Source organism: Leopardus geoffroyi, chromosome E2 (genome assembly GCF_018350155.1).
Source record: "Leopardus geoffroyi isolate Oge1 chromosome E2, O.geoffroyi_Oge1_pat1.0, whole genome shotgun sequence".
NCBI classification, from domain to species: domain Eukaryota; kingdom Metazoa; phylum Chordata; class Mammalia; order Carnivora; family Felidae; genus Leopardus; species Leopardus geoffroyi.
Genome location: NC_059335.1, coordinates 302,347 through 329,403, shown reverse-complemented (window position 1 = coordinate 329,403; position 27,057 = coordinate 302,347). Strand labels below are relative to the sequence as shown.

The window sequence follows — 27,057 nt, the reverse complement described above, 5'->3', positions numbered from 1 at the left end:
AGGCCTGATGCCTGCTATGACTATTTCCAAATGCCACTGTGGCTGTTAGTTTTCCATTGCTGCTATAACAAATCACCACAAATTTAGTGGCTTAAAACAATGCAAATTTATTTTCTCACATAAAGCAAGGTTTCAGCAGCGTTGCTTCCTTCTGGAGGCTCAAAGGCAGGATCTGTTTGCTTCCATTTTCTAGATTCTAGATCCCACCTACTTTCCTTGTCTTGTGGCCCTGTCTTCCATCTTCAGAGCCCGCAGTGAAACATCAGACTCTGCCCCTCCTGCCTCTTCTTATACAAAGATGTTGTGATTACATTGGGCCCATCATAAATAAGCCAGGATAATCTCCCGCATCAAGATCCACTATCACACCTTATAGTCCCTTTTGTTGTGTGAAATAACATATTCATAGGTTCTAGGGACTAGGACACATACATCTTTTGAGGAAGGTGGGGTGCATTATTCTCCCTACAACAGTGGCTTTTTCTGAGCTCTTCATATGGTTTACTGGGAAAACACAGTATGTGCATCAAGATGCCATTCAGATTAAACAAAACTATGAAAGTTTAGCCTGGAATCTAATACACATGCAGCTCAGAACAGTCCCATCTGGGTAGGGGTTCACTTGGCGGGCCAAAACTAAAATATGCAGAGCGGGGGGAGTGAATCTGATGTGCAGCAAACATACATGGAAGGGTCAGACAGAGAAGGCCCACCTGATGGGTAGGGATATGGAAAGGAGGAAGAAGAGGACTTGCATGTTGATTAGGTTACTGATCAATGACAGTCACTAAGAGAGGATTGACCTGTTAAAGAGTTCATGGTAGGGGTACCTTGGTGGCTCAGTTGGTTAAACCTCCGACTTTGTCTCAGGTCATGATTTCCTGGTTCACAAGTCTGAGACGTGCATCAGGCTCTGTGCCGACAGCTCGGGGCCTGGAGCCTGCTTCAGATTCTGTGTCTCCTTCTCTCTCTGCCCCTCTCCCACTTACGTTCTGTCTCTCTCTCACAAAAATAAACTTGAAAAAACTTTTTATTAAAAAAAAAAAAAAAGTCCATGGTAAGAATGAGAATTCTTCCTAAGTTCTTGCTACTTCCAGAACAAATATGGACTTGCTCAGCACAGCCTCTGGAGTTTGAGTATGTAAGTGCATTAAATCAACACTTCACTGAGCACGAGAGCTCGGGCTCTTGTTCTTTCATTCTGTTCCCTTTTCTGTGGAAGGCAGATAGATATTCCTTTATCAAAAGTTCCAGAAATTTGAGTCTATTTGATGAAACTGTTTTCACCAACTCTTCCTTGATCGACTGTTGCTTTTCCGTCATTTTTGCTAATTTCTAAAAAGCAGGTGCCCAGGGGCACCAGTGACCTGAAATAAGTTGGCTTGGAACTAAAAAGAATCAGGAAGCATTTAACCAAATCTCTCTACACGTTTTCAGCCAAGGACACTTCAGAGTAACCAGATGTGGTTCTTTTCAGGATGCTGCTCCCAACAGTCTCTGGTGGATTATTTTGCCCTTGGACATCACAACCACAATGGGAAAGATTTGTTGACAGTCAGTGATCTGGAGGAAAATGTTTTGGAGTGAAAATTATGTACATAAAAGGTGAAAATACAGAGTTTGACATGTTCCAAAGACCTTGAGGGGTCATAGAAGCAGCTGGGCCATCAATGGAGCATGGGAAGTAGAAGGGCCCATATTAAGGGTGGTTTGTATGGTCACATGTTCAGCAAGTCAATGGTCTGGCGCATTCTCCAAAGAAACAAAGATGGCAATAAGGACAGTCCTCACTCGGGTCACACGTGATAACTGCCAAACCTCCTGTAGCCTCCAGGCCTGTGTGAGACTGGCCTTAGACCCAGGATAGATGAGGCTACCTTTCTCCATCTGAATCTCAAAGCCGCTTAGCATCTGGGTTGACTAAGGTTTCATGGGGCCACATTCAGGCCCATAAGGATATTGATCCTTGCTAGTTCCCTCTCCCATGAGTGGTACTGATCAGGGCTAATACCTTGGAAATCCAACACCTTCCCCATTGTGGCAACTACCACTTTGTGCCTTGGTTTCTCCGACTGACAATTTAACCACCTGGAGATTGAGACCCAAGCAGAGGTGCTCAGAGCCCCAAAATGAGGGACTTCAAGCAAGTTTGAGGACATCTGGGTGCCACTGGGCAAGCATGTTGTCCCCCAGTGCCAGACTGTCCATGGGGCCCTAACAGAGTGATCTGTCACCATGGGAGCCAGTGGGAGGCTGAGAGAGAAACATCTCTTTCCCAAGCACCTATGGATTTGAGTCCACAGATATTCTTTCCAGGTGGGAAGTGGCTGCTATCCCACCCTGTTACTGGGTTTCTGCCTGTCTGCAGCTCTCCAAGAACAGCAGTTGTGGGTTCCTTCTGCCCTCCAGTGCTGACCATCCCAACAACAGATGGATATGAATCTAACCTGCAACAGACACCATGCCCAGGGCTGATGGAGCCAGGCTCAGTGGCCATGACTCCTGCAGGGTCCTGATGGCCTGCCTGGGGAAGGTCAAGGGAGGAGCTTTCTCTAGAATGGCCGGCTTGCTGTGCAAATAAAATAGACACATTGGGGGTCCAGGTTTCAAAAAGTATCACTTGTACACTGGGATTGACAAAACTGTTGGGTTGTGTGGACCCAGTGTGGGTGGACTGATCAGCCTCTTCCAGCTAACTCACCACACTCAGACTTTGTCCTAATGAGGACAGATAGGCAGAAAGAGCTGGAAGAAAAAAAGGCAATTGCACAATGTACTCCCACACAGCTGGTGGGAATGGAAAACAATGGAGCTAGCTACTGTAGAAAACAGCCTGGCAATTCCCCAAAAGGTTAAACATGGAGTTAGCACATGACACAGCAATCCCACTCCTAAATATTTATCCAAGAGAAGTGAAAACCACTATTCAAGCAAAAATGTGTACACAAATGTTCACTACAGCATTTTTTATATAATAGCCCAAAGGTAGTAATAACTCAAATGTCCATCACCTGAAGAATGGATAAACAAGATGTGGTCTGTTCATACAAGGAAGTATTACTCAGCAATAAAATGGAATGAAATACTAATACGTGATTGGACCTCAGAAAACAGTAAGCTCAGTGAAAGAAGCCAGACACAAAAAGACCACACTGCACAATCCCGTTTATGTGAAAAATCCAGAATAGGCAAATCCAGAGACAAAGACTGTATTGGTAATTGCCAGGGGCTGAGGGAAGGAAGTATGGGGGGTAACTGCTTAATGAGTATGCAATTTCATTTGGGGGTGCTGGAAATGTTCAGGAATTAGACAATGGTGATTGTTGCACAACATAGCAAATATATTAAAAACTAAAAATTATACTAAAAACCAAAGTGAATTGTACACTTCAAAATGGTTCATTTATATTATATGAACTATACTTCAAAAACAAAACAAAACAACAGAACACACCCGAGCATAAATATTCCTGCCTTTGGTGTGCCCAGGTGTCTGCCTGGGTGAGTCCATTCTGCAGCATCCAGGATGTCATCTGAGCTCGGGCCACAGGCACAGTAATGCATGGGACAGAGGTACGTGTTTGTGTGTTTTAAACAATGCTTTTGTAATGAGAAAAGCAAGGTCTTCAAAAGTGTTAGGTAAAAATGAAATATACGGACTTCAAGCTGTATTACAAAGCTGTAGTCATCAAGACAGTATGGTACTGGCACAAAAACAGACACTCAGATCAATGGAACAGAATAGAGAACCCAGAAATGGACCCACAAACGGATGGCCAACTCATCTTTGACAAAGCAGGAAAGAATATCCAATGGAGTAAGACAGTCTCTTCAGCAAATGGTGCTGGGGAAACCGGACGGTGACATGCAGAAGAATGAACACGGACCACTTTCTTACACCAGACACACAAATAAACTCAAAATGGGTGAAAGACCTAAACATAAGACAGGAAGCCATCAAAATCCTAGAGAAGAAAACAGACAACAACCTTTGTGACCTCGGCCACAGGAACTTCTTACTCAACACGTCTCCAGGGGCAAGGGAAACAAAAGCAAAAATGAATTATTGGGACCTCATCAAAATAAAAAGCTTCTGCACAATGAAGGAAAAAGAGCAAAACGAAAAGGCAACCAACAGAAGGGAGAAGATATTTGCAAATGACATCAGATAAAGGGTTAGTATCCAAAATCTATAAAGAACTTATCAAACTCAACACCCAAAAAACAAATAATCTAGTGAAGAAATGGGCAAAAGACATGAATGGACACTTCTCCAAAGAAGACCCCCAGATGGCCAACTGACACATGAAAAAATGCTCAACATCACTCATCATCAGGCAAATACAAAGCAAACCACAATGAGATACCGTCTTACACCTGTCAGAATGGTTAGCATTAACAACTTAGGCAACAACAGATGTTGGTGAGGATGCAGACAAAGAGGATCTCTTTTGCATTGTTGGTGGCAATGCAAGCTGGTGCAGCCACTCTGGAAAACAGGATGGAGGTCCCTCAGGAAATTGAAAATAGAACTCCCCTACAACCCAGCAATTGCACTACTATGTATTTATCCAATATATAGATGTGCTGTTTCAAAGGGGCACATGCACCCCAATGTTTATAGCAGCACTATCAACAATAGCCAAAGTATGGAAAGAGCCCAAATGTCCATCGACTGATGAATGGATAAAGATGTGGTATACATATACAATGGAGTATTATTTGGCAATCAAAAAGCATGAAATTTTGCCATTTGCAACTACGTGGATTCGTCAGTCAGAGAAAGACAAATATCATATGACTTCACTCATATGAGGACTTTAAGACACAAGACAGATGAACATAAGGGAAGGAAAGCAAAAATAATGCAAAAACAGGGAGGGAGACATAACATAAGAGACTCTTAAATATGGAGAACAGAGGGTTACTGGAGAGGTTGTGGGAGGGGAGGTGGGCTCAATGGGGAAGGGGCATTAAGGAATCTACTCCTGAAATCATTGCTGCACTACATGCTAAGTAACTTGAATGTAAATTTTAAAATTAAATTAAATGGTAAAAAACATATATACAGGATGCATGGTTAAATTTGAAAATAGATAGATAGATAGATAGATAGATAGATAGACAGATAAAATAAAAACTTCTCCCACCTGGCCACGCTGACTGCACACCAAGCAGTTTTCACATCAGAGGCTGAACCTCTGCATTCTCCCCAGGCCCATACTTTTCTTCAGCCAAGGGTCTCTTAATCCACTCATTTCAAGAAAACTCTTGATGGGAAGCTAGACACATCTGCTGTACGTGATGGGCCACAAGCTGGAGCACGGGGTGATGCTTTATGGTGTCTCAAGCCCCCGGGCACTGCCAGCACTGATTTACAGGTGGGATGCTGTGACTTGGCAAGGGCAGGACACAGGGTGTGCCCCGCTCTGTCTGACCATGGAGCCGTGTCCTCCACGCTCAGTTTAGCCACTGGCTCCCACTGCCATGCACAGCATTCAGCTTCTGCCTCTCACAGGCATGGGCCTCGCCCTCTGGTGGGTGAATGCCAGTCACAGAGAGCTGTGAAAAGCAGGCCCATCCCACCCACCTCCCCAGCGTCCTCTGCACCCCCTCAGCCTCTGCCTCTAGGCACCAAAAGTTCTGCAGAGTTCCCTGATCAGCCTCCCAAAGATCAGGCTGACCTTGCAGGGGGCCAACTACAGAATTGTGGAGGAAGCCATAAGCACAGACGTGGGGACTATCACTCCTCTCTTCCTCATACAGCCGTCACTCCAGAGCGAACTCTGGCCCCTCACAGAGAGGAGGGGGGCCCCACAGTGAGCGCCATGCAGCAGGAGGGAAGGCACTCAGGTTTCTGTGTATCATCCCTGGGGAGGAACCAGGGCTTCCACAAATGTACATCCTGGAAGCCTCTTAGCCAGGATCCAGGTCTCTCTGACAGGACACCAGGTCACTGCATTCCAGGTGTGAAGGACAGTGAGTGGGACCTGGGTGCCTGCCATGCCTCCGCCCCACGGCTTCCAGTAAATGCTTCCCTACAGGGTCATGGCTGCTGGCCTCATACCCTGGTTTGCACAATAGCTGGCAGCCAGAGCAGGTCCCCAGGCCAGCATTCTACATGACCCCCTGGAACCTTAGGGACCCAGAGGCCAAGGACCCACCAGGGTTGAAGAACACATCTGGGACAGCCCGGCCAACTGGAGACAGCCAATCACCAAGGAATTGGTGGACAGGCCACGGGATGGGTGGTCTGGAGTGTCAGGTCACTCAGGACTGGACAGATGCCACCGAAGAAAGCTGTAGTGAACTGAATGGTCCCCCCACCCCCAAAAGATACATCCATACCCTAACCCCCAGAACCTGTGAAAGTACCTTAGCTGGGAAAGGAGTTTTGCACATGTAGTTAAGGATCCTGAGATGAGATCATCCTGAACTCCCTGGGTGGGTCCTAAATCCAAAAATAAGAATCCTTATGAGAGAGAGACAGAGAGAAGAGAAGGCCAAGATTGAGTGTTGGCACCATGACCCAAGTTACAAATGGACCCACCAGGCGCCAGGACAGTTGCATGGGATGGTTTCCACCTCAGAGCCTTAAGAGTGGAGCCCTGCTGGCATCTTTATTTCAGACTTATGGCCTCCAAAACTGAGAATAAATTTCTCTTGTTTTAAGCCACCTAATTGGTAATAATTTATTATTATAACAGCCACAGAATATTAATATGGAGGCTGGTCCAGCACCCTTCATAGGATGAGTGGGTTATGTGTGGGAGTTCTCCTGATCCGTGGTGATGCAGAGGATCAGGTAAGACTGGGTGGTCCCAGGAAAAAGGAGCAGCTCCCACCTAGCAGGAAGGCACCCCAAACTTACAGGATGTGGGGACCAAGGGTCAACCATTAGCCATGTACCCAGGGCATCTCCAGAACTGTCCCCAGACACCCTGCTCCCATAGGTATCTTCCTCTGTTCATCTACGGTGTCAGAAACCTGCCTCCCAGCACTAGACAGCAGATGGAAGCTGCAGACCAGGGAAGAGTCACCCTGCCTCTCTTGCCCTGCTCCCAGTCTACACCTTTAAACTGCCCTACTTGTCCCTGGATGACCTTCCTTCCAATCAGAGACCTGAGAACTGAGGCTGAGCTCGGCAAGGGCTCCTGGGAGCCTGTCCCCAACCCTGTACTGCGGCTGTCCCAGTGACCTCCCATCTGCCCTGGATGAGCATGCCCTGCACCCTGAGTGCTCACCCAGTCTTTCTATGGGTTTCCGGGGCTGCTGGTGGATGCGACCAGGGCACAAAGCAGCCACCTTGGGGCAAACAGGGGGCTGAGAGATGAACGTGTCCCAGGCTGAGCCCTGAAGAACATGGCAACAGCACACCGGAAAAAGGTTAGTGGGGCTGACCTTCCTCAGAGCTTGGGCACAGCCCACTGAGGCTGATAACCACCTGCCCTATTCTCCACTGTACACGCAGTGCATGACCCCATAGGGCAGGAGTGCCCCGAGTGCGGGCAAAACTCCGTTCTGTGCCTGTCCTCCCCACGGTGCCTCCATCTTCCTGGCCCTGGCCCTGGAGGACACGGAAGTTTCAGCACTCTCAGGCCATCTACCGTGTCTGGGTCGGTGGATGCGGCGGAGCCAACCGGGGGATCCTTACAGGGCGTGAATGAACAGGAGGAAAATTAAATTAGTGAGGTGAAGAAGAACAAACGCGGGGTAGCGCCAGCACGTAGGAAAGAATGGCTTCTTAGGTCTCGTTGAGGAAGGGACACTTAACTGGGACTGAAGGAGGAAGAGGAGCCGCTGTGTCCGGGGACAAGTAAAGGGAACGGCAAGCGCAAAGGCCGGGAGGCGGGACTGGAGGCAGTCGGGAGGCCGCGTCGGCCAAGCGGAGGATATGGGCTTGATTCTGAGAGTCGCGACGACGGGTCCTGGGCCTGGTGCCTCTCACGTGGGCCTCAGTCTCCACACTCAAGATTGGGCACGCGGGAGCCAGAACTAGGGCCGCCCCGCCGCCGGAACTGAAGGCCGCACCTGCAGTGGCCAGCCCGGACCCTGGGCTACCGGACCGGAAACGCGCGGCCTCTGCCGGGAGCCCTACACGCCAGGGTGTGGAGGGAACAGGGGGCGGCGGCCGCGCTGAGCGCCCGGAGGAGCCCGCCTCGCAAGCTGGGGTCGCGGGTACGCGCCGAACGCCACATACCAGCTGGGGGGCGGCCCGCACGGGTGCCCTGGTCCCCGCCTCGCACGCAGCACGAAGCCTTCTTCCCTCTTCCTACGGGCCGTCGCGGCACTGTGCCTCCGCCGGAGGGCCGGAGCCCTCGCGGGGGCTGTAGGGAAACGTAGTCCCGTCGCCCCGGCTGTCCAACCCCAGGACTCCCAGCTGTCATGGCAACCGCGGCCATCCACACCCAGTAGGCGAGGCGTGAACTTGCGTGGTCGCCCAGGAAACGGCGGCCCAGACAAACGAGCAGTGCCGCCTGTCCGAGCCAAGCGGGTGTTTGATAGCCCTTGCTTCCAGTCAGACTTCTGGGAGTTCGGGACCCAGAAACGATCTGCCGTTTGCAGCCTCGCTAGGGGAACAAGAGTTGGGGGTGGGAGACACGTGGGTAGCTCTGAAAAGCCTGGGTGAGCGGGCTATTCTCTAGACCAATGAAATCGCTGGAACCTCTGGGTTGGGGCTCGAGCATGTGTGTCAAAACTCCACAGTTGATTCTAATATGTGCCCCGTTTGAGAACCCCCAGCTCCAAAGGTGACGCTAACCCTGCTTGCTCAGGATGGGCTGGTGAGGCCTCCCCACCCATTTATGTAACCATCATCTTCTGCTCGTTATCTCGTGGCTCCTGCCTCACATAAACACATCTAATTTTATTGAGCTGATTCACCTCATGTATGGCATCCAGCAACCCATCCTGACTGCCCCAACTTTCTGCTCATGCTGTGCGTGTGTGTGTCTCAGGGGGCACTGGGCCTATCCCACACCCTTTCTTGATGCCCTGGGTATCTGGACATTGAATGCTCTGACTCCGGGTCTTCTGTCTCCCTGTCCAGGGACAAAGTCAGGGCTCGGTATGGAGTCCTGTGTGGAACCTACCATGCTGAAGGATGATGGATGGAGCAGTCGCTGAGGAGCACTTGGAGGGCCGCTGCCCATGTGCCTACCCAGGTACACACGAAGGACTTGCCCACGGTTGCCGCACATGAAGGAGTGCAACCGCTGGCTACGTGGGTGCCCCAGTGAGTGAGCCGTTTCCACCAATGGCCGAAGGCCCCGTGCACTCCCTGGGGCTTCTCACTGCCGGGTCCTCTGGTGCTCGATGAGGATTACCAAAATTGGGACGTCTCGTGCCCATGGGTGCACTGTTGTTGAAGGAGCTTCAAGCTCTTGCAAAAAAGTTCTGCTCTGGCTCCACAGAAAGGGCCTCTCCTCAGAATGGATTATCCGGTTTCTGCCCACCTCACAAAGGCCTTATTGCTGTTGAGGCAGGCATGAGTCTGCTGGCACTCAGGGGGTTGGAGCTCCAATTGAAGGTGGGTCCTGGCATTGGGGGTGTGTCTAGATGGGGGCTAGCTACAGGGTCTGTGGAAGATCTGCATGCTCTCCCCGTTTTTATAGAACCCTGCTGCCTAAGTGCACTGCCCCACACCCCAGGGCTGATGCTGGGAGCAGCACCAGGAAAGCACCTCACTACATTCACTGGCCACATACACAGAGCTTCAGGAGTGAGAACCCTGGTCATGCAGGTTACTAGAGAGGAAGTGGGAGTCCCACATGAGGAACCCAACTCCCTCAAATTGTCAGGTCACTGGGCTGGGGCTTGTGCCAAAGTCACAGACCTGGGAGCCTGCATCCTAGGAAAGTTGTCTGGCCACCTGCCACGCCCTTTACACAGGCCCCTTACCTGAGAGGGGATAGCACATCTCTGTCCTCTGCCAGGGGTCTTGGCTCCACCTTGGGTCTCTCCTAAAGGCCCAATGCAGTTCACTGGAGTCAGTCTCAGGGACTCTTGTGAATTTTAGCTATGCAAGGTGACCACCCCCCCCCCGCTATTTCCCACCCCATGGGGTTTTATGGCAAGACCTCCCTCCTGCTCTCCAATGCACAGCAGGCCACTCTTTCAAGTTCTAGACACACGTCCATTATCAAGTAACCACCAGCAGCCCAGGGCACAGGATCCAAACTGGCCTTGTCTGATTCTGTTCTCATTTCTATGCTGAAGGGGGAAACTGAGGTTTAGGGGGTGGTGCCTTCTCAGCTTCTGAGGAGAAAGGGGCAGGGTTGGGAGCCTCCCTCTGGATCCTGCTGAGTGCAAGGGTAACTGGTGCCTCTGCCTCTCAGCTTCCCTGCTTTCCCCAGCTAGCACCTCCCCAGAAACCCTGACCGCAGGACGAGGTAGGGCCCCTAAGGATCACAAAGTATTCTGCCAGGACCAGGTAGGAGTTCACTTATCCCCTCCTCATCCCCCACAGACCCCAGTGGTAGGCCCAAGGCTGCTGTTTGCACGCACCAGGACAGGGAAGCGATAAGGGCCAGAGGCTGCAGGGGCTGGGGATATTGGTGCTCCCTTGCAGCCTGGGATCTAACCCCCTGCTTAGGCCACCTTCAGGGTATGTCCTTCTGAACAATGGCATGAACTGTGACTGACAACAGTCCAAGGAGGCCCAGAGTCTCTGGTCTAAAACACTCCCGAAATTGGGGTAGGGGCAGGGGCAGAGCCCTTACAATCGGTAAACAAACAGCTACTGAGCCCATACTATAAGCATGCTCACAGGGTGGTGGGCAAGTGGGTCACTGGAGATCTATCTATGCAGGACCCCTTCGGTCAAGTGGCTGGGCCCTTTGGGGTCTGGCTAGAGGGAACATCCCCTTGGAGGCAGAGACCTCATCAGGAGGTAAGGAGCTCCATGCTGCCCCATTATCCTCCCACCAGCCAGCTTGGGTGAGCAACCACAGTGTTCGCTGCCTCTGGCAAGCCAACCAAAACAAGTCCACGTCCCAGCTAGACTCCAGGGTCTAGGTTCAGGAGGCGACAAACAGGAGGGGGATGTGTAGGGCTGGCACAAGATCTTCGAGTTGGCCACATGGTCAAGGGTGGGGCACCCACTACCCGTGCCGACCCCCCTGCACCCGTCCATTGATCTCGCATCAACGCATGGCCGAGATGCATCAAACAGTGGGGTTTGCCCCCCAGGCCACCTGCTGGGCACACCACCTGGTCCCACGTCCGGATCTCCTCCCCTACCCTCAAGCTATGAAGAGGCGGCTGGAGCTGCAGGGGTCGAAGAGAGATGATGGGGGTACCCTGGCATGGGGTGAAGAGAGGTCAAACCGGAAAGGGTCCCCTCTGGGAGGCTCAGGCCCGCAGCAACCCCGGGCGTGCAAGCGTGGGGGAGGACGACCTGGGAGAGGGGCTCGCGCATGCACGTGGGGGGGGGCAGGACCAGCGGAGGGCAATCGTGACCACCAGGCTCACTCTTCCTTCCCGAGCCTACAGCGAGCGCGTGCCTGTGAAGCGACTGTAACCTGGACGAGGAGCGAGAGGGGTACCGAACTGGATGCCCTACTCAAAACCGGCGGCAGGTGGGGCGTGGAGCCCGCGGCGGAACACGGTGGAGATAGCGAGCCTGACTTCCGCCGTCATTAGACATGGCGGCTTGGCCTCAGAGAATTCTCTGAGCTTGTGCAAGCCCCTCCTTCCCCCCCCTCCTCCCCCTCCCGCATCCTCCCCCCACCCCCCGCCCCGCCCCAAGAAGGAAAGTACTGAAGGTTAGAACAGCCGCCAGGCACGCTTATGGGGCCGCTTCTGCAAGTGCGCGTGCGCAAAGGATTTACGGCGTTCCTTCGGCCCAGCAGGCGCCTTCACATTCTTGTTCCGGATTGGCCCTTGAACAAACCGTGTCATTTTGCGCACGCATTGTCCCCGCTGACCCGGAAGTTTTCACCTTAGTTAAAAGCGTCGGCCCGCGACTCGCGGTCTCTTCCTGTCTGTGCCAGGGCAGCGCGTGGTGCACGCCGAGCGATTGTGACTCCCCGGCTGCGCTCCCAGGTGAGGCGGCCGCGGGGTTGGGGGTCCGAGGGACGATTCAGGATCTTTTGGGGAGTCCTCATCGATCCTCGAGGCCCGGGGCTTCCCTGGGGGGTGGGCTCTTTCCTTTCTCTGGAAAATGTGCTGAGAAAACGCGGAGGCGAAGGAAAGTTATTCTTTCTTTGGCGTTCCGGTACCTCCGTAGCTTTACCCTGCAGCAGGGCTCGGATGTAGTGGTTTGGCCCCTGCAGGCATACTTTGAAATAGGACGTTGCTGTTATTTTTATATGCGCGATGCCCTTTGTGGCATATACACGGTTTTCTCTTTAGTAGCAGCCCCTTGGTGCTTGCCAAATGCCCCCTTGGTGTCGGACACGAGCGGTAGCCTTTGCTTTGATTATGCACGGAATTCGTGTAGTGATCTTGATGACAGATAAACGGTTCTATTTTATGGAAGACGGAGCAGAGGCTAAGTTAGTTTGACACTCCTAGCGTGGCAGAGCTCGTTAATGACGTGGCTGGGATTTGAACTTGAGCGGGTGCGATGTTACGGTATTTGACATCTACTGTCTCGATACGGCCCGCGCAGCAGCTGTTGACCCAGGCCTGCCACCAGCTCTCCTTGGTGAGAGACAGCTGTTTCTTGCTGACAGCTAACTGGTTCTTCTAAGACTCAGAAAGATGGACCCGGATGTTTACAGCCTTTCTTGGTTCCACATAACTTCCCAACTTACAGGTTGTGGGTTAGTCTCACAGTGGTGGGTGTGCTTGGGCTCTGACAGTCTGTTCCTAGGATGACGGAGTGGGAGACAGCTGCACCTGCAGTGGCGGAGACCCCTGACATCAAGCTCTTTGGGAAATGGAGCACCGATGATGTGCAGATCAATGACATTTCCTTGCAGGTGAGGGGGCTGTGTGGTGGTTGTGCTACCCAGTTGGGTTTTGGGGCACACACGGATTCTTTCAGGAGGGGTCCCTGGAAACTTGTAGCTGTAAAGTTGAAACCCTGACAGGTAAAGGAGGGCTCCCTGGACCATCACACCTACATGTCCATTTTTTCCTTGTGTTCTTTTCATCTGTACGCAAGACGGTTCCTTTCTCAGAGGTCACATCACATCCCACAGGGTTTTTGTGTGGGTGTTTTGGGGTTTTTTGTTGTTTGTTTTTGGATCATTATTTTGCATGCGAAAATCCAGTTGTCCCAACACTATTTGGTTTTTGTTTTTAGAGTTTTGTGCATTGTACTTAGCAAATTTAGGCTATAAGTTGTCTTAAGTTAAATCTTTTATACGTTATAATAAGTTTGTCTGAATGCCACCATATGTTGAAAAGAATATTTCCCTTATTGAATGGTTTTAGTATCGTTGAAAATAAGTTGAGCCTAGCTATATGATATGGGTTTATTTTTGGACTCAATTCTTTTCTGTTCTGTAAATCTATCCTTAAGCCAGTACCACACTGTCTTGATCATTGTATTTTTTTTTTTTCAACGTTTTTATTTATTTTTGGGACAGAGAGAGACAGAGCATGAACGGGGGAGGGGCAGAGAGAGAGGGAGACACAAAGTTGGAAACAGGCTCCAGGCTCTGAGCCATCAGCCCAGAGCCCGACGCGGGGCTCGAACTCATGGACCACGAGATCATGACCTGGCTGAAGTCGGACGCTTAACCGACTGCGCCACCCAGGCGCCCCGATCATTGTATTAGGTTTTGAAATCAGGAAATCAGTGGGAGTCCTCCCAGTTTGTCTTAACTCCTATATTGTTTTACGCTGGGCCTCGTTAGGACTTTTGTGGGCCTTTCGTTAAAAAGAAATTATATTTTGTAATTTTATTGGTATAAAGGCAAATACGGTTTGGATTGTTTTTATTCCTTTTTCATTTTAAAAGAAACGAAAACATTTTTTGTTGTTTCTATACATCATGGGATCTAGGCACTGTGCCTCATGGAGGATTCAGTCCTGTTTTTCACCCCGGATGTTTTGTAGTTCTGTTTTCCTTCATTTCTTTGTTCTGCGAGGGCTAGATAGCAAATATTTTAGTCTTTGTGGGTCGTATGTGGTAGATATGTGTTGCGAGTATAAGTGATGGAATGATCTTTGGGTGTATTTCATAGCGGAACAATTGACAATAGTCGTCTTCACGTACATGTAGTTCCTCTGATTCCAACACCCCTGAACGTTTTGGTGTTTTCTACACATTTTCTTTAGAAATGATACATGTGTATATAGGAGAGATTGACGAATAATTGTGTGTGTGTGTGTGTGTGTGTGTGTGTGTGTGTGTGTGTGTGTTTAGAGAGAGTGGGGAAGGTGGTAGAGAGAGGGAGACACAGAATCCAAAGCAGACTCCAGGCTCTGAGCTGTCAGCACAGAGCCCGACACGGGCTCCAACTGGTGAACCGTGAATTCGTGACCTGAGCTGATGTCGGACGCTTAACTGACTGAGCCACCCAGGTGCCCCAAATAACTGCTTTGAAACAGTAGTTCTCTGGAGTGATTTCCCCCCACCTCCTTTAGGGGACAGATGGCAATGTTGGCTTACATTTTTGGGTGTTGAAACTGAGAAGGGTGTTACTAGCATACTGGATGCTGTTAAACATCCTGCAGTGTGTGGGGCAGCCCTCATACAAAGAATGTTCTGATTTAAAATGTCTATGCTGCAAAGTTTGCGGAGCACTTTATTTAATGTTTACTTTTGTATTTGGGAGAGGCAGAGTGCAAGTGGGGCAGCGGCTGAGAGAGAGGGAGACACAGAATTCGAAGTGGTCTCCAGGTCTCCAGGCTCCAAGCTGTTAGCACAGAGCCCAGCATGGGGCTCAAACTCACGAACCATGAGATCATGACCTGAGCTGAAATCAGAAGCTTAACCGACCGAGTCACCCAGGCACCCCAAGGAGCACCTTAAAATGAGATCATGAGGGGCGCCTGGATAGCTCAGTCGGTTAGGTGTCTGACTTCAGCTCAGGTCATGATCTCACAGTTTGTGAGTTCGAGCCCCGCGTTGGGCTCTGTGCTGTCAGCTCAGAGCCTGGAGCCTGCTTCAGATTCTGTGTCTCCTTCTCTCTCTGCCCCTCCCCCACTTGTGCTCTGTCTCCAAAATTAATAAATGTAAAAAAAAAAATTTTTTTTAAATGAGATCATGAGCTGTAATCTTGGTTTTCCATCTTCCTTCCTCCTATTATAAGGGAAACACTCTTTTTAGTGACTTGGTAAAGTTACTTTTTGGGGATTTATTGTTTTGTGGCACACAGGCCTCACAGTCAAGCCCCCACAGGTGAACGGGGCCTATCCAGAGGTGGTGCTCAGTCCTTCTGATTCCTGGCCATCCTGCTCCTGACCATGATCCCTCCATCCTCTCTCCCTGCTGCCCTAGGATTACATTGCGGTGAAGGAGAAGTATGCCAAGTACCTGCCCCACAGTGCAGGACGCTACGCGGCCAAGCGCTTCCGCAAGGCACAGTGCCCCATTGTGGAGCGCCTCACCAACTCAATGATGATGCATGGCCGTAACAATGGCAAGAAGCTCATGACCGTGCGCATTGTTAAGCATGCCTTCGAGATCATCCATCTGCTCACTGGTGAGGTAGGGCTCTGAGGCCTGATGAGGCAGAACGTGCCCTTAGGACACCATAAGCCCAACAGCTACCCCATGACAAGCATGCCGGGGTCTGCCAAGTTTTAGGAGTGAGGACACCGGGGAGGGACCTAGGTTGGGTATCAGGTTCATGGCTGCCTTCTCTTAGAACCCCCTGCAGGTCTTGGTGAATGCGATTATTAACAGCGGTCCCCGGGAGGACTCAACCCGCATTGGACGAGCTGGAACAGTGAGGCGTCAGGCTGTCGACGTGTCCCCCCTGCGCCGTGTGAATCAGGTGGGCCTGGGGCTTTAGGCACATATGGATTGACGGGAACACCACTGGGAACACCACTGGGCTCCGGTGTGGTTCTGCCTGGGGCAGATTGGCAAGTGGGAAGGTTTGTCCTGCCTGTGTGTTTTACTCAAAGTGGCCTTTCCTCCAGGAAGCCTTCCTGCATTTCCATCCCTCTGATGGCAGATTCTAGCTCTGGCCCCTTCCCTGAGCAACAGTTGCCTGAGACACAGTTTCATTTGAGTGTATTTTTATATACCATGTGTGGGTATATATTTTTTCACAGACCATTTGAGAATCAGTTGCAGGCATTGTAAACATTTTCCCCTTAACACTTCAGTGGATGTCTCCTAGGAACAAGGATATTCTGTCCCCACCATCATCCTCAAGGAGTTTAACAGTGGTAGGATTATCTGATCATCCCATCACTGCAGCTGTCCCTAGCATACCTTACAGTTGTCTGTTTACTTTCTTTTTTTAAATGTTTATTTTTTTTTTTTTATTTTATTTATTTTTTTTTTTCAACGTTTTTATTTATTTTGGGGACAGAGAGAGACAGAGCATGAACGGGGGAGGGGCAGAGAGAGAGGGAGACACAGAATCGGAAACAGGCTCCAGGCTCTGAGCCATCAGCCCAGATGCCCGACGCGGGGCTCGAACTCACGGACCGCGAGATCGTGACCTGGCTGAAGTCGGACGCTTAACCGACTGCGCCACCCAGGCGCCCCTAAATGTTTATTTTTTAATGTTCGTGTATTTTAATTTTTTTTTAAGGTTTATTTTAGAGCATGCTGCACGAGTCAGCGGCGGGGGAGGGGTGGGGGGAGCAGGGGGCAGTGCAGACAGAGGAGACAGAATCTGAAGCAGGCTCCAGGCTCTGAGCTGTCAGTACAGAGCCCTTTGTGGAGCTTTAACTCACAAACTGAGGTAATGACCTGAGCCAAAGTCGGATGCCTGAGCCACCCAGGTGACCCTGATGTTTATTTTAGAGAGAGCTCGGGGAGAAAGGGGCAGAGAGGGGTACAGAGGGTTGGAAACTGGCTCTGTGCTGACAGCAGAGAGCCTGATGCAGGGCTCTAATTCACAAACTGTGACAGCATCGCCTGAGCTGAAGTTGGACGCTTACCCAACTGAGCCACCCAGGTGCCTGTCTTAATGTTTCTTTGTTTTTGTGAGAGTACATGCACCAGTGGGGGAGGAGCAGAGAAGGGGAGACAGGATCCCAAGCTGGGCTCTGCGCTGATAGCAGAAAGCCCATTGTGGGGCTTGTATTCGTGAACTGTGAGCCGAAGTCAGATGCTTATCCAGCTGAGCCACCCAGGTGCCCCTGTAATAGCTGTCCATTTTTAATCGGAGGTCCAGGTCAAGAGCACACACTGCATTGCATTTCCCTGGGGTGGTGGGTTTCAAATCTCCTGTAATCAGGAGCTTTTGTGTCTACGCTTGTTTTTGTGGCCCTTGGTCTGATCCCAGATAGGCAGCAGGCCACCTGGGCAGCCTGTGGGCTCCTGCTGTGTCTTGACTCAGTGGGCCAGTGGATGGCAACATGGTAACTGACATTTGTTAGGATCACAGAGTACTGGAGGACAGTGGTCCTATCTGCTTTGGGGCACCCCTGCCCCCAGGCTTAACTGACCCCTGTGCTCCCTAGGCCATCTGGCTGCTGTGCACAGGTGCCCGTGAGGCCGCCTTCCGGAACATCAAGACCATTGCTGAGTGCCTAGCAGATGAGCTCATCAATGCAGCCAAGGTGAGTGAGGACACTGGGGTGGGGGGTCAGTTCAAGAAAAGGCTCTTCCAACATTCCAAACTAACCATCTACTTCCTTGCAGGGCTCTTCCAATTCCTATGCTATCAAGAAGAAGGATGAGCTGGAACGTGTGGCCAAGTCCAACCGTTGATCTCCTGGCTATGGCTCCAATAAATCTGTCTGCTCTTGGGGCAGCCTCACCCACCTGTGCCAATGTCTGTCCTTGTGTGGCTCCAGGAACTGGAGTGGGGATGGCAGTGTCCTGAGGAGCTGCCCACACTTCTGGCATGTGTTTTGGTCTGTGGGGACCTGGGATCACCAGGGAAATATTCTGTCCAGGAAGCACCACTGACTCAGGACCATGGCACCCCGGGTTGCAAGCCTAGCCACCTGTAGTGTTCCGTGGATGTTGGAAATGAGACGGGTGGGGTTGTCCTGGCAGAGATGTCACTCTAGTCTGGGGAGTGGCTTGGTGGTTGTCCATGATATCTGGGTGGCTGCCCACCATCCTGAGAGGCATGTTCCCTGGAAGGAGCTCCAGGGAGAGGAATCCAAGGCCACAACCATTTCCAGCCCCCTGTCTGCTTGTTTGAAAGGGGCCAGCTCTGTCCAGTCCACTGTTGTGTCTGCCCACCTTCCACCCTGGGACTCCAGAGGTTCCTTGGTTCTGGCCAGGTTCCCCCAGGGGTTCCAGGCTGCCTCCCCAGTCATTTCGGGTGGTCAACACTGCAACCCAATCCTGGGCATCCTGTAGAGCCACTACCACACTAGGCTTCTGATTGTACTAGGTGGCTGGGAAGTGGGTTCCTGAGGTGTTGAAGGCTTGGTTGCAGGGGTGTGGGGTGTTATTGGGGGGGGTGGTTATTGCCCATCCACGAGGCCAGACTCTTCCTGCCTTGTCAGTGTCCCATCCCTCACCTGCCGCCCCCAACATCCGGCCAAGGTCAGGCTAGGTGTTCATGCTGGAGGGACCTGTCTGGGGGGGGGGCGGGGCAGGCGGTCAAACAGGTCTGGTGGGTTCCTTGGGAACCTGGGATCCGGAGGGAGTGGTACCAAGGCAGCACCCTCCCGCAGGGAGGGGCGCCTAGTATGCAGTTGCCGGTAGGCAGAGGACTGGGGTCAGAATTGGAAGGGACGTGCCAGCCAAAGGGAGGAGGCATCAACAGGTAGGAAGAGCCCAAAGGTCAGCTGGGGTCTGTCATTGCCTAGTTGGGACCCTCTGCCCCCTATTGGGCTTCCAACGTTGCTCTGTGCTGCCGGGCTCCGATCCTGAAGTTTGGGTGTCCTCTTCCCTCATCTTCCTCTCCTGGAGTCTGTGGACTCCCCAGAGTCAGTTCTTTTGGTGGGTGGGGGCATCCCCTTCTTTGCTCCTCTTGGTGTTGGATCCTCCTCATTGCCTAGGGTCCTGCCTGGTGACTCCGGTCCTCTCTGCTATCCTCTCTGGGACCTTGTGAGTCTGTAACTTAGGATCTGCTGGGCCCCCTGAGTCCATCCCAGTGTCTGTCCCTGTCCCCAATCCTCTGTCTTCTCATCTGTCCTGCCCCCCCCCCCCCCCTTCCCTAGTCCTGATCTTCTACTTCCTACTTCGGACACCCTTTTCCTCTGCTCCAACCCGGAGAGTCGCTAACTTTTCCCGTCCTCTCTGCTCCTTGGCTCTGGCAACCACCCTTTCTCTGAATGCCCCCTGCTCTAGGTTGGGCCAGCCCCTGACCTCCGTTCTTCCACCGCCTCCTTCCCTGGCTGACCGCCTCTCCCCTCAGGCCTCGTCCGGATGCCCTGCCCTCGGCCACCCTGGCTCCGCCGCCCCCGGGCCGCTCAAGGCTCAGGCCCCTGCTCCCCGGGCTCGCTCTCTGTGCCACGCTCCCCGGGCAGGGGGGAGGGTGAAGACGACGGCGAGGAGGAGGAGGAGGAGGAAGAAGGGGACGGCAGCCCGGGCTCGGGCCCCATCCTGTCCCCCGCGTCTCCCGTGGAGTGCCTCATTTGCGTGTCCCCCTTCAACGGCGAGTTCAAGCTGCCCAAGCGCCTGGACTGTGGCCACGTCTTCTGCCTCGAGTGCCTGGCCCGCTTGTCCCTGGCCACGGCGGGCGGCGGGGACGCGGTGGCGTGCCCCGTGTGCCGAGCGCCCACGCGCCTGGCCCCGCGCCGCGGGCTGCCCGCTCTGCCCACGCAGCCTGGCCTGCTGCCCCGCGAGGCGCGCGCGCCGACCCCGCGCCGGGGCTCCGTGCGCTTCGACCGCCGCCGCGGCCTCCTCTACCTGCGGCCGCCGCCGCCCCCGCCCGGGCCGCGCAAGTCCCGCGCCGCCCGCCCGCCGCCGCCGCTGCCGCCGCCGCTGCGCCTCGGCCGCCCGCTGTCCCGCCGCCTCTCTCTGAGCAGCCCGGCCTGGGCCTTCAACGCGGCCGTGGCGCTGGCCGTGCTGGTGGCCGCGGGCCTGGTGGTGTCGGGCGTCTACATCTTCTTCCTCATCCCGCACGCCGCCTCCTCCGGCCCCGCGCGGCCCCAGCTGGTGGCGCTCGCCCCCGCGCCTGCCTTCTCTTGGTTCCCGCCGCGGCCCGCGCCCGGGGCGCCCTGGACCCCCGCCTGGACGCCGCACCCCACGGGCCGTGACCTGGACCCTGCCCTGCCGGAGGCTGCGGAGGATGCGCCGCAGCCCGAAGGGGGCTCCGAGGACACGGCGGAGGGCGAGGGGACGCCGGCCAGGGCCCCGAGCCGCACGTGGAGGGCAGGGGCTGGGCCCGGCTGGGCCCCGCGGGGACGGGGCGCGAGGAGGGTGTGGGGGCCGCAGTGAACGCATCTGTGCTCCGGGTCCTATCTTCAGGCCTGGGGACCTCCGTGTCACTCTGGTGGGGCCCTGCCAGGACCCCTTGCCATGATTCTCGTGGAGGCCTTGGTAAGGCGCATCCCTTACCCATCGCCCACTTCTGCAGAAGGAGGCCTGGTGGGATCATTCCAGGCATCATCACCACAAAGCAGGGACCCTCTCAAGGACTACCCCCTGCCTTCATTCCCACAAGGGGCCCTCAGAGAGCACCCATGACCCCAATCCCTGTGGGCATCCGGCAGCTGAGGCTTATAAAGATCCCCATCTTTATAAAGGTCCTGCTGGGAGCCACTCCTAAGCCTGGTCTCCATTAGGATCCAGTGGGAAGTACCCTTGATCCTCATCCCTCGTGGCAGTCCACCTGGAGAGCCCCTCTGACCAGTATGGTGCAGGTACCCTGCTAGGGACACCATCAGCCCTGATCACAGGGCTCGGCTAAGTGTACCCCCAGTCATCAGACCCCTGGGGGAGCACCCTCAGCAAGCAGCTGGGGCTGAGGGCTCTGATTTACCCACCCTTCGGACTCACTGGAGGTTGCTGGGGCCCCCCCATCTTTGGAGGCAAAGCTGCTGCTGCTGTTAGTCTCTGGCCATGGTCTGGCCCAGCCCATTGTAGTCCTCCCCCTCCCCCCTCCCCCCTCCTCCCTCCCCCCTCCTCCCTTCCCCACCAATCCCTACGGAGGCTGTGGAGTTTTCCACTCTGCTGCTTACAGGCTGGGTCTGGGTGGCATCCAGCTGTTTCCATGCTGGTCCTTTGTTGCCTCTCTGTAGACATAGCTGGGACTTGAGCTTGGAAGGGCAGCAGTGGCCTGGCCAGGATTTAGGAGGGACAGATAGACCCTGAGCCTCAAAGACAAGCTCCCACTTGGTCCTGAGTACCAATTTGCAATGGGAGCCTCCACAACTCCAATGGGTCATGGCTTCTGGGACCCTCCTGAAATGCTCTAGGGGCAGCTCTGGTCACCTAGGCTTAAAGAGGCTAAGGTTGCCCTCTAGGTCAATGTCACATGATTTTGGGGGTGGGTGTTCCTGGATCTCCCTGGCCTGCTGGCAGGTATCCTGGCCACCTTAGGTTCTAGAACCTCCATCACCCCCATCTGCACTCAGTTATTGCACCTCTTCCTCCAGGGCTCTATCAACCTTTTTTGGCATCCTTGCCATTCCCCTAGGTGAAGCTTCAGCCCTCCCTGTGGACGGCAGCCTGCAGGGTTCCTGTCCTCCTCCTCTCAGAAGCCTTCCCTGCTAATGTCACTGCAGGGTAGATGGCAGCCGCCTGCTACACAAACTGAACACGGGCCTTCTGTTCCCCCCAGGTCCTGGAGCCCACATCCTGTCTCACTTTGCCCAGGGTTGGGGTTCTGTGTTTTGTGGGTGGGAATCCAGCATTTTCCAGAGAGCAATATGACTGCTATGGGGCTGGAGGCTCCTGTTTGGCTTGTTTACATCTGTGTCCTCAGTGCCTGGCATACAGAGGGGGGTCAAACAGTATCCTGGGGAGGGACAGCATTGCAGGTGACAAAGAGGCAGCCCAGGAATGCCTATGGGCACTCCAGGCCCAATTGTCTCCCAGTCACCCCGATCTAGGCATGTCGGCAGAGCTCCTTTTGATACAAGCTGCTCCTTCCAGGTGGAAAGCCAGAGGGGGAACATCAGGACATTGAAGGGAGTGTCTTCCCAGACCGGTTCTTGTTGCACACCCAGGTGTCAGCGTCACCCACAGGGGCTGGGGGCAGTGTGCTGGGTCACAGGGCAGTCATAGCCCAGCCCACTCAGGGAAGGAGGGGACTTGGTCAGGCAGGAACAGGTTGGTGGTCTGTATTAGTTTTCTCTGGCTGCTGCAACAAATTACCACCAGCTGAGTTCCTTAGAACAACACACATTAAGTATCTTATAGTTCTGCAGGCCTGGAGTCTTGAAATCAATTTTGCCTGGATAAAATCAAGTGTCCTCAGGGCTAACTTCTCTGGAGGCTCCAAGAGAGAATGTCCTTAGCTTTTCCATCTTCTTGAGCTGCATTCCTTGGCTTCTTCCTCTATCTTCATATTTTATTTTATTTTATTTTTTAAGTAACTACGTCTCACGTGGGGCTTAAAATCACAAACCCAAAATCAAGAGTCCTGCGCTCTACTGACTGAACCAGCACGCTCTGTCTTCAAAGGCAGCAGCCTAGCAGCTTCAGATCTCTCTCTGATCTGCCTCCCTCTTTCACTTATAAGGACACTGCGATTGCATTGAGCCCACCCAGATAATCCCAATTTCCTCAGCTCAACATCCGCATCTGCAAAGTCCGTTTTGCCATGTAAGGTAACAGATTCACAGATTCTGGGGATTAGGATGTGGCTATCTTTGGGGGACATTATTCAGCTTAGCATAGGGTCTCAGATATCCCGCTTCTCATTCCTTCCCTCCTCCACCCCAGGCTGGGAAAGTGGAGAGGGTCAGGAGTTGGGCCCAGCTGGGGGTGTCACAAAGGGACCCTTAGATGGCGATGCACAGACGAGGGAGAGACAATGCTGTGTGCTTGGAAGGAGACCTTAGAAATGTATCTTCAAAACAGCTGGCGTCGAGGTAAAGGGACCTGGAACAGGAAGGTGGTGACTGAGGGCAGTGGGCAGGGCTGGCCCCTCCCCGCTGTCCTAACTAGCTTCCTCTTAGGGGCTAGGGAGAGTAAGAGAGTGCTTCTCCACTCTCACAAATGGAAACCTGAAGCCTCAGGCTTTCTTTCCTTTAAATGAGGCTGATGCCAGATTCCAGGGGTCCTGAGCATTCCTGTCCACTAAGTACTACCTTGAGGCCTGCCCACCTGCTGCCCACAAACAAAAGGAGCTGCCCCAAACCACACTGGGTGACTCCTCCCCATCCTTGCCTACCAGCCTACGTGGCCACCCAGAGCTGTGCTCTCCCAGCCCTCTCTCTGCCCACGGCATCGCTGCTGCATCACCACCCCTCACCAGCCCCAGGCTTGCTCCTTCTTCTAGGTCCTGGTGCCTCTGACTACCCAGAGAGGGGGCATCAACCTCAATGCCTTGCATGGTGCCAGAGATGCCAGACGTTTGTTCTTTTCTCTGTAAAATGGACAATAAACATTTTACTTGCAGGAAAATTTTGTTAATCTACAAGGATTTATTGAGCACCTGCTGTGTACCAAGGGTGCCTGGGGATACCTCAGGAACAAAGAGGGCTCTCACATGCCAGATGACATCCATAAAGCTGAGCAGAGGGGCCAGCATCTTGGCCACACTCCCTTCCTTGTCAAGCTCGTGGAGCCCCCAACTCCCCAAACCTTTCCCAGGGCGTCCCCCAGCTCTCCCTCCCATGCTCTCTGAAGGGCCCCCAGGTACTCCATTCTACAGGGATCCCGCCAGCCTCTTCTGATTGGAGTCAAGGAGGCTCCTGCTTACTCCAAACCCGACCCTGACCATCAGGCATCCTTTCGTGTTGAGACCAAGGGAACAAAGGCCTCAGAGGGCCCTCACTGGACCCTGAGAGCAGCAGAGTCCAGATGACATATGGGGAAACTGAGGCTGATGGGCTGGGCAGGACGTGGATTTGAACAAAGACTACAGAGCTTTCTGCAAAACACTTTCTCCCCTCAACTCCACGCCCCGGCGAGGCAGCCTTGGTTTTTTTCCCTTCCCTGGAGGTGCAGTGGAAGTTCTCTCTCAGTGCTTGGAGTCTTCCCTCCTCGCTAAGACGAGCAGCAGGCCAGGGGAGCTTGGGAGAGCTTCTAGCATTCCCAGCTGGGGGGCCACAGGAAGAGGGAGAGGTGAACAACAAACAAAAGACCCAGATACCTCAAACGCCTTAATGGAAGAAAAGGGGCAGATTTTGCGATCGCCTTTGTGGCGCTTCTGCTGTGTACCAGGCCCAGCGCTCTGGACACACAGGCCCATGCCCTCGCAGGGCTCACGCCAGACACGAGGTGGTGGACAGGGACTAAACTCGATTTGAACAGAGATAATACAATTGTGGATAAATTTTAACACGGACAAATGTGAACGCAGGCAGATTAGATCACGAGGTTTCCAGCGGAGGTAAGTGCCAGAGGAAGACCCCAAATGTGCGCCGGGCAGGTGGACCTGCCTGACTCTGAGGCACTCTCGCTAAAGCTAACCACACATTCAGACTAGAGCCGGCAAGTGCTAAGCTCCTCCCACCCCAGAAGGGAGACTGAGGCTGGGTCAGGGAGCATCTCCACTAGGAGCCCAACCTGGCAGTGCAATCCTGGACGTTTCCTCCAAGCTGCCACCCTCTCTGCGCTGGCAGTCTCTGCAGAGGCTTGGAGCCACAGTGGCCTGAGCGACCTGTGACCTGAGTTCTCCCTCCCTGGGGCACGGGGCATGGATGCTTCACTTTAATAGCCCGGGAAAACTTTGGGTATAGGGTATAGGACTTTTTCAAAGAAACTTCTAGAAAGCTACTCTTTCCTTTTTAAGTTTTTTAGAGAGAGGGAGAGAGAGTACATGTGAGCAAGGGAGAGGGTCAGAGAGAGAGAAAATGGGGATCTTAAGCAGGCTCCATGCTCAGTGTAGAGCCTGATGCAGGGCTTGATCCCGCGACCCTGGGATCATGACCTGGGCCGAAATCAAGACTGCCACTCAATAAACTGAGCCAGCCAGTCGCCCCAGCTCTGTAACTTCTTAATTAAGATCCAGCAAACTTTTTGTGTAAAGGGCCAGATAATAAATATTTTTGCCTTTGTGGGCTGTGCCGTTTCTAGTCACTACTCAACTCTGTCACTGTAGTGTGAAAGGAGCCACAGACAATATGTCAATGCATGGCTACGACTGTGTTCTAATAAAACTCTGTTACCACCTTATAGCACCCAGAATGGCTAGTATCAAAAGACAAGAAATAACAAGTATTGGCAAGGATGTGAAGACAAAGGAACCCTCATGCACTGTTGACAGGAATGTAAATTGGTGCATCCACTGTGGAAAACAGTATGGAGGTTCCTCAAAAAATTAAAAATAGAAGGGATACCTGGCTGGCTCAGTCGGTGGAGCATGCAACTCTTGATTTCAGGGTTGTGAGTTCAAGCCCTGTGCTGGGTGTAGAGATTACTTAAAAAATAAAAATCTTTGGGGTGCCTGGGTGGCTCAGTCAGTTAAGCCTCTGACTCTTGATCTCAACTCAAGTTTTGATCTCAAGGTCATGAGTTCAAGACCCATGTTGGGCTCTGGACTAGGCCTGGAGCCTACTTAAAAATAATAATAATAAATAAATTTTTTAAATCTTAAAAAAATTAAAAGTACAGATACTGCACAATCCAGTAATTTACTGAGGAAAATGAAAACAATTTGAAAATATATGCATCCCTATGTTTTTTGCAGCATTATTTACAAAAGCCAAGATATGAAAGCAACCCTAATGTCCATCAATAGATGCATGGATAAAAAAGATGTGGTGTAAATATGATGAAATGTTACTCAGCCATAAAAAAAGAATGAGATCTTGCCATTTGCAAAAATATGGACGGACCTAGATGGTATTATGCTAAGTGAAATAAGTCAGAGAAAGACAAATACCATATGATTTCAGTTGTATGTGGACTCTAAAAACAAAACAAATGAACAAACAAAAAAAGCAGAAATAAACCCGTAAATACAGAGAACAAGCTAGTGGTTGCCATAGAGGTGAGGGGACGGGGGATGAGCAAAATGGGTGAAGGGGAAGGGAGGTAGAGGCTTCCAGTTATGGAATTAATAAGTCATGGCAATAACAGGTACAACATAGGAAATATGGTCAAGGGTCCAGTAATAGCGTTGTATGGTGACGGTGGCTACACTTGTGGCGAGCATAACGTAATATATAGACTTGCTGAATGGCTACGTTGTACATCTGAAACTAATGTAACATTGTGTGTCAACTATACTCAATAAAAACTCTATTTATGGATGCCAAAATCTGAATTTAATATAATTTTCATATGTTACAAAATGGTGTTCTTTTGATTTTTTTTCAACCATAAAAAATGTAAAAACCATTCTTATCTTGGGGGAAGTACAAAAACAGGCAATGAACTGCATTTGGACCACAAGCTATAGTCTGCTCTTGCCTGTCTTAAATTACTCATGACTCTTGATTTTGATATTCAGTGAGCCACAGAAGACAGTGCCTTTCTTTGAGTGGCCGTGTGCACACGGTCTGAGGAGCATTCTTTCTTTTTGAACCAGGTTGGAGTATGGTTCTTCTGACCCAGCTGGCTCTTGTTGGTCCCTACTCCATGGGCTGCAGACTTGGTTCATCGTCACAGCTGGCCCCTCCCTTGCCAAGAGGCCAGCTCAGAGCTCATTGCTTCCACCGGTTCTGGACTCCATCCCAGGCTAAGTGAAGAGCTCTGTAGTGGGTGGAATAATGCCCCCCAAAGATATTCATGTCCTCATTCCTAGAATCTGTGAGTGCTATATGGCAGAAGAAACTTTACAGATGTGATTAAGGATCTTAAAATGTGGAGATTACCCTAGATTATTTGTGTCGGGCTTCAATGCAATCACAAGTACCCTTCAAGAGGGAGGCAGAGGAGTCAGAGAAAGAGATGTGACAACAAAGACAGAGGTCAGAGTAATGGGGCCACAAGCCAAGGAATGCAAGCAA

At 52.3% G+C, this 27,057-nt stretch overlaps 3 protein-coding genes across 5 annotated transcripts in view; 2 read left to right on the top strand and 1 right to left on the bottom strand.

The window, feature by feature from the left end:
- Nucleotides 1–8,317, bottom strand: part of A1BG (alpha-1-B glycoprotein) — a 29,054-nt gene extending 20,737 nt beyond the window's left edge. For all 3 annotated transcript variants that reach the window (XM_045440309.1, XM_045440312.1, XM_045440311.1), the window contains exon 1: nt 8,201–8,317. The gene's annotated coding sequence lies outside the window, so the exon portion shown is untranslated. The remainder of the gene's footprint in view (nt 1–8,200) is intronic.
- Nucleotides 8,318–11,917: 3,600 nt separating this feature from the next.
- On the top strand, nt 11,918–17,847 carry RPS5 (ribosomal protein S5). The gene is made up of 6 exons (XM_045440398.1): nt 11,918–12,045; nt 12,818–12,926; nt 15,398–15,607; nt 15,768–15,896; nt 17,545–17,643; nt 17,726–17,847. Exons 2-6 carry the CDS (start codon nt 12,819–12,821, stop codon nt 17,792–17,794), a joined length of 615 nt encoding a protein of 204 aa, XP_045296354.1. The 5' UTR covers nt 11,918–12,045; nt 12,818; the 3' UTR covers nt 17,795–17,847.
- A 116-nt stretch (nt 17,848–17,963) lies between these two features.
- Nucleotides 17,964–22,422, top strand: RNF225 (ring finger protein 225). Its single transcript, XM_045440368.1, has 2 exons — nt 17,964–18,809; nt 19,404–22,422. Exon 2 carries the CDS (start codon nt 19,415–19,417, stop codon nt 20,426–20,428), a length of 1,014 nt encoding a protein of 337 aa, XP_045296324.1. The 5' UTR covers nt 17,964–18,809; nt 19,404–19,414; the 3' UTR covers nt 20,429–22,422.
- The last annotated feature ends 4,635 nt before the right edge of the window (nt 22,423–27,057 follow it).